The following is a 6,164-nucleotide window of genomic DNA, read 5'->3' on the forward strand; positions in this document are numbered from 1 at the left end:
ACCTGTAAAATAGAATGTGATGTTTTAGTTTGATGATCTCCCAAAGCGTAAAATAAATGTGTCCTCTGATGTTTTGCATCAAGGAAGAAAACTAAAATATCATCACATTAAACTTACGAAACACAACCCACAATGCAAAATTGAACATACTGTCCAAATGAATATTTTTGCCAGCTGTGATGTCGGAACCTCGAGACGTCTGTCCATCTTTTTTGGGAATGCCCGGTGCACTGCAAAATGAAAATGTATCAGTACATGGACGGGCTGCAGCACTCTTGATCCTATAACCTGGCCGCCTGGTCTCGGCGGTCGGCGCAGTACATGAAGAGAGCGGAGGATAGATACTGTAAGGGCATGAAAGCGGTGATGATGATTGTGGTCTAGGAGGTGTGGCTGGAGAGAAACAGGAGAGTTTTCAACAGGAAAATTGCTCCGGTTAACAGCTTGATCCAAATCATTAGGGCAACCTTGGGGCAATGGAGAATTGCTGGTGTGAAGTGCTTACAACACCCATTTGGGGATCCCGGCTTATCATCCCCTTTCTGGAGTCTCTCTCTTTCCTTTCATTTCTCTTCAGTTCTCTTGCCACCTGTTGGTGCTTGTAAATATCTCTACCGTCTAATACAAATGGCCAGCGATTGCTGGAACTTTTAAAAAATTGAACGTACTTGACCGCTCAAGATAAGTGTTCCCTTTTCCGGCGATGTGGTGCACACGTACACCTGACAGCTAGGAGAAAAAGAAAACGGGCACTGCTCAACCAAGTGGCCGGTTCGGTCATTGGAAAAAAATGCCAAGAGGAATCTGATGGCACGGAGTTAATTGGCAGATCGCTCTCAAAAAAACTACTGGGGTAAAAACTGGCAAGACCTTTGCTAAATGGGGTAATCTGGATGAAAATTTGTTAAATGGGGTAATTAGTGTCAAAAATGTTAAAATGAGGGGTAAAAAATGGAATTCACTCCTTTATTAACAAGCATTACTGAGCATTAGTTTGCAAATGTTAGTCTTTGTAACAGCACATATGGGTTTAATGGTAGCCCAGGTCAGGGTCGTTGTTGCAGTCGTGGACAAAGTGGCCATCGTCGATCATCCTCTGCAGCAGGCGTCGGCTCCTCTACTCCGGCAGGCATGTGACAACTAGGGTATCCTCTCACACGGTCTCAAGATCTAAGAGTGTCGCGTCGCCCACAAATTGGACTCCTTCCTCAATCTTAGATTGCCTGATGAACCTCCTCTTATGCTAGAAAACATGCTCCATTGCCATGCTCTCCTCCTCTCCCCTACGGACAGGATTAGATGCGGCACAACTAGGAGATGAAGGCGCGGCGACGGCGGCCACACGACAGCTGGATCAATGTGACGGGGGGGGGGGGGGGGGGGGGGGGGGGGGGGGGGGGGGGTATGTCTCGTTCTGGTCGGGAGAGTGTGTGTGAGATGTGAGATGGTTTAAGGGTTACTGAGGAGTGATGGACGTATATAATACCCAACTACAATGTGCACCATCAAAATGCTCGGACCATGTGCAATGAGCCCCGGTTCACTAACAAAGGGTAAGAAAATCCCGTTTGCAATGTCAGGTCTCCCCCTCTCTCCCCGATTGTGTGGCATGTGGTACACCAAGCATGATCAAAATGCTCAGACCATGTGCAATGAGCCACGGCTAACCAACGAAGGTTAAGAAAAGCCCGTTTGAAATGTGAGGTCTCCCCTCTCTCCCCGATCGTGTGGCATGTGGTACACCAAGCACGATAGATTTTTGGCCTCCCTTTTGTTCAGCCTGATCTTTACTGGCGGAGAAAGATAAGGCACATTGAGAGTAGTTTCTCTACATCCACCCTCGGTGCACCCATGCAAAAAAATATACCAAAATTTTTGAAAAAGAACTGAAACCGTTTGGAAATGACCATCAAGAAGGCTTGCAAATTTTAGTGGTCAAATAACATCCCAGGAGCTCTATAAAAAAAATAGTCAAAATGTATGTGCACTGTTTGACCAAAATTTGTAATTTTGTTTTTTTACAGTTCTCCTCGGATGTCATTTGACCACCAAACTTGGCAAGCCTCGCTAACATTTGTTGACGATTATTTTCACAAAGTTTCAGATTTTTTCAAAATGTTTTAGTATGTTTTTTTGCGTAGGTGCACCATGGCTTCATCTAGTTCATTTAGAGGCATGAACCCTAAACCTGCCATCAAGGACTGGCACCACACACCAATGCAAGAACCCATATATGAACACAAACATGCTTGCAAAAATGAATATTGAATGCACTTTACATTGACAGCACGAAAGACGTTTTTAGATGCTAAACCCTCATGCAGCTAACATGCCATCACTCGATCACACACACCACCGTCGAATCATGAATGGCAATATGGCATGCATGCATGCATAAACCCCAAATCCCCAATAAACCAGCACATGAACAAAGTACTACTAGTATTCTAATCAAGCTCCATGTACGTAGTACGTACGTACGTGCCATGGATGGATCCCTGGCAGCCGCTCTGGAGTAGCTACATGTGAATCACATGCAAGGCCCAGGCTTCCCGGGCTCGCCGATCGTAGCGCGCACCGGTCTCGAGCTCCGTGCACGCAAGATGTGCATGCATGCATGCCGCTGCGCACTCGATCACTGCACGCGCGCGGCGCGGGGCGGCATCATCGTGCAGCACACACAGCAACGAGATAGAGAGGGATCCCGTTGGATTATTGGTCTGGCCGGGGTTTGTTCGTTTGTCTCACTTGGGCGCGGCGGGGCCCTCGTGCTTGGCGGCGAGCGCGAGCATGGAGCCGGCGAGCTGGCCCACGGCGGCCGCCAGCCCGGCCATGCACTGCTCGCCGGCCTCGCGCCGCGCCTGCTTGGCCACGCTGCGGCGCTCCTCCACCGCCATCCCCTCCCTGTGCCGCCGCTCCTCCGCGGCCTCTCGGCTCTCCAGCGCGCCCGACAGGATGGCCGCGCACTGCCCGATCGCCCCGCTCAGCTCGTCGTGCTCCTCGGTGTCGTCGGAGCTCTCCCTGTCGTCGCCCTGGGGCTCTTGGTGGCGATCGTCGTGCCCTGCGGCAGACGCTGGCGTGCTGCTCCCGGGCTGGCCGTCCAGCGATAGCCGCAGCCTCTTCCTCTCCGGCGACGACTCGGAGCTGCCACGCGTTTCTTCTTGGTCTTCTTGATCATTGGTCATGAAAGGAAGAAACCAACCATGTAGTGTCCATCAGTCTAAGAACTCGTGATGGTGACTCAAAAACTCGTGAATCGTGATCAAAATGCAATGGCCAAAGAGACGGAGAAAGCATGAGGCGTACCTAGAGGTCGGGGCTGGACTTGAGCGAGCGGCGAGGCCTGCATAGGGGCGCCGACGAGGCCGCTGCTGACCATCGGCGGTGGCGGCGGTGCGCCCAAGAATGGGCCACCGGCGCCGGCGAAGCTCATCCGCCGCTCGACGATCTCGCCCATGGCCTCGTAAATCTCGCGCAGGAGGTTGGAGGGGAGGTACCTCGCCTTCCTCTCCGCCCTCGCCATCTCCCAGTAGCTCGGCGCCTCCGCTGCGGCGCCGGCGTGCTCGTACGCGCGCACCTTCTTGTAATCCCGCATGAGGTTGTCCCACCGGTCGTTGCACTGGTTCTGGCTGCGCCGGCACCCGGCGCGCCAGCAGTAGTCCTCCACCCACCGCCAGCGCGCCAGGCCCAGGTCCGCCGGGTGCCGCTCCTCGTGCACCCGCTTCTTGGCCTCGATCAGCAGCATTGTCTCCGGCAGCGTCCAGTCCCCCCGCCGGTACTCCCTTGCCACCGTCATGGCGCCGGCGCCGACGTTGCCGGCCATGGTGTTCCCGGTCTCCTCTCCTTCTCTATGCGCGCCGGATCCCTTCGTGTCCATGGCTCAAGAAGAGTCAAGGCGTACTGCTTGAGGTGAGCTGAGCGCTGGTCAGGGCTCGGGAGGCATTATTTGACGGTGATGGCCACGGTGAGGTCACAAAGGAGAGCGAGTGGGTACATACTATCAGCTAGCTAGCTGAGCGATGTGTTTGAAGTGGGATCCATGGAGGCAAGTACTCCCTAGCTAGTAACTACCTCATGCATGTAGGGCTGGTCGGCATCAAGAAGATATGAGATGATATGAGCAGAAAAAAGTGTCATGAGCTCACATCCGTTTGGCTCTTTATGCATGCCTTTTCATCACCTCACACTCACTCACTCACTCACTGGCGCCCCTCTTTTGTGGGCTTTTTTGACTTGGTTTGTGGGGGGTCTATTAGTGTTTGACTATCTTGCTCCATGTCCCTAATAAATGCATGTCAGGAGCTTAAGGTTGGAAAACAGCCATAGTACCAGGGGTTGCATGTGAATAATTTTAGGATAGTACTACTTTCGTGCTGGTTTATTGGTTCCTTTGCATTTTGTGTCAAATTTTAACTATATATTTAACTAAAAAAATTATTAATGCAAGTTGCCAAAAGTTATATCAGTGGATTTGTATTTGAACATAGTTTTTAATGATATTACTTTTGATGACATACATTAATATTTTATTAGTTTAATCCAAGGTCAAATTTGGCACATTATACGAAGGAGACTAATAAACCAGGACGGGGTAGTAAAGCTGAACCACTTCCTAACCCTCTCACACTGTGTGGGCTTTCATGTAACTATCAATCTGCTCCTCCATTCTCAATAGAGCTCGTTAACAACATATATAGTTAGTCATACACTGAAGATAGCACTGGTGTTTGGCTACATAGAGAACCATCGTGTATTGAGGAGTTTTCGCCTCTCGATGTAACCCTATTATTTTGAAAGATTTTTTTTTCATCCCACGGAAAAAATACAAACATAGTTAGTACCTCTTAAAAGAAAGGTTGCCACTTTTTTGTTGGAATGGGCAACTAATCATTTGGCGAGGCAGTGGAGTGGTTTCATGTGGTATTATGAGCATGCAAGGCCCCCATGCTCTCATGTTAACACATAGTAATAAGTGTGGCATCTCTTTGGTTATGTGGTACGTTGGTGGGTGTGTAGATGGGTCTTGGTCTTGGGGAGAGCGAGCAAATGTACAACGGGCTGATCAGAGGCATCACATGGAGGCAGTGGGTGTGGTGTAGTGTGGTGGCAGAAAAAGGCTGAGCGAGAAAGGATCAAGGAGCGGCTGGGTTGCAGGGTGCAGCCAGCTAGCTAGCTACCCCTAGCTCATGTGTGGATTTAGGTGCATGTGATCATATAGTAACTAGAGAATACTCAATTGCACTTTTCAGTGATTTGATTATATGAAACATGCATAGTTGAATTAATATTACATTTAATAGTTGTGTAGTACAAAAATATTTTGAACATAAGTGGCATAATATAATGAAAAACTTTTTTCATACATGTTGAGCGGACCTTTAGTGAGGTGCCAGGTGTGGTAAGATTGGATGTGTGCATGTGATCAACTAACAATAAAAAAAAATCTCATGCATGTGGTGGTGGCTGTTGATGAGATGGCATGTGTGTTAAGATAATAAAGGTAGTTGGGATGAACTATTTAGATATTATATAGGATATATGGTAAGGACATCTCTAACGGGATTCATTAAATCGCCCACAGACGTCTGGGTCGAGGCTGCAAAACGTTTTTTTCATCCAACATGATGCCGCAAATGTCCATGGCGTCTGCACGTCCAAATTCTTGCAAACTTGACAGAAATTGGGGGAGGTTTGCGGGCATCCGGATCTCCACCACGTAGGACTCGACACTCCCGGCCCGCTCAAATTCCCTCATCTGGACCAGTTTTCTCCCACTCCATCCCTCCTTTACTTTGTACCCGCATTTTCCTAGTCCGATGTCGCCATTGTACCACTTCGGCCGCCGCCCAATCTTTGTTGGTCATTTGTCGGCCCACCCACGCGCTTGCTCACCTTGGACTACGTTGTCATCCCTTCGGATCCGTCCGCAGGCAGGTATCCTTCGCCCCCAGCTGATGACGTCCATGTCGTACACTACACCCGGCAAGTGTTCGTCCAAATGCCATTGGCCTTTTTTACGTTCGCGTTGTTTCTTTGGAGCAACCACGATGGCTGGGGTACTCCGTAATGGAGAACATGATGAGTTGTTGTATGATGTGTGGATGGGCAAAATTGCGGACTTTGTCGGCATGAAGAAAGTTGACACCGTGTTTCGGAAAAAATGT

At 49.6% G+C, this 6,164-nt stretch overlaps 1 protein-coding gene across 2 annotated transcripts; it reads right to left on the bottom strand.

Moving 5' to 3' along the window:
- Positions 1-2,262: 2,262 nt before the first annotated feature.
- LOC125553405 (trihelix transcription factor ASR3-like) lies at positions 2,263-4,122 on the bottom strand. 2 transcript variants are annotated; one of them, XM_048717191.1, is made up of 2 exons: positions 3,307-4,122; positions 2,263-3,169 (listed from the first exon to the last, which is right to left on the bottom strand). In XM_048717191.1, the coding sequence occupies exons 1-2, from the start codon at positions 3,875-3,877 to the stop codon at positions 2,745-2,747; spliced, it is 996 nt and encodes a 331-aa protein (XP_048573148.1). In that variant the 5' UTR covers positions 3,878-4,122; the 3' UTR covers positions 2,263-2,744. The 2 variants fall into 2 exon arrangements, with proteins under 2 accessions (XP_048573148.1, XP_048573149.1); XM_048717192.1 differs by having other exon boundaries at positions 2,263-3,166; positions 3,307-4,118.
- Between the last annotated feature and the right edge of the window lie 2,042 nt (positions 4,123-6,164).

Source organism: Triticum urartu, chromosome 4, assembly GCF_003073215.2.
Source record: "Triticum urartu cultivar G1812 chromosome 4, Tu2.1, whole genome shotgun sequence".
Taxonomy (NCBI): Eukaryota; Viridiplantae; Streptophyta; class Magnoliopsida; order Poales; family Poaceae; genus Triticum; species Triticum urartu.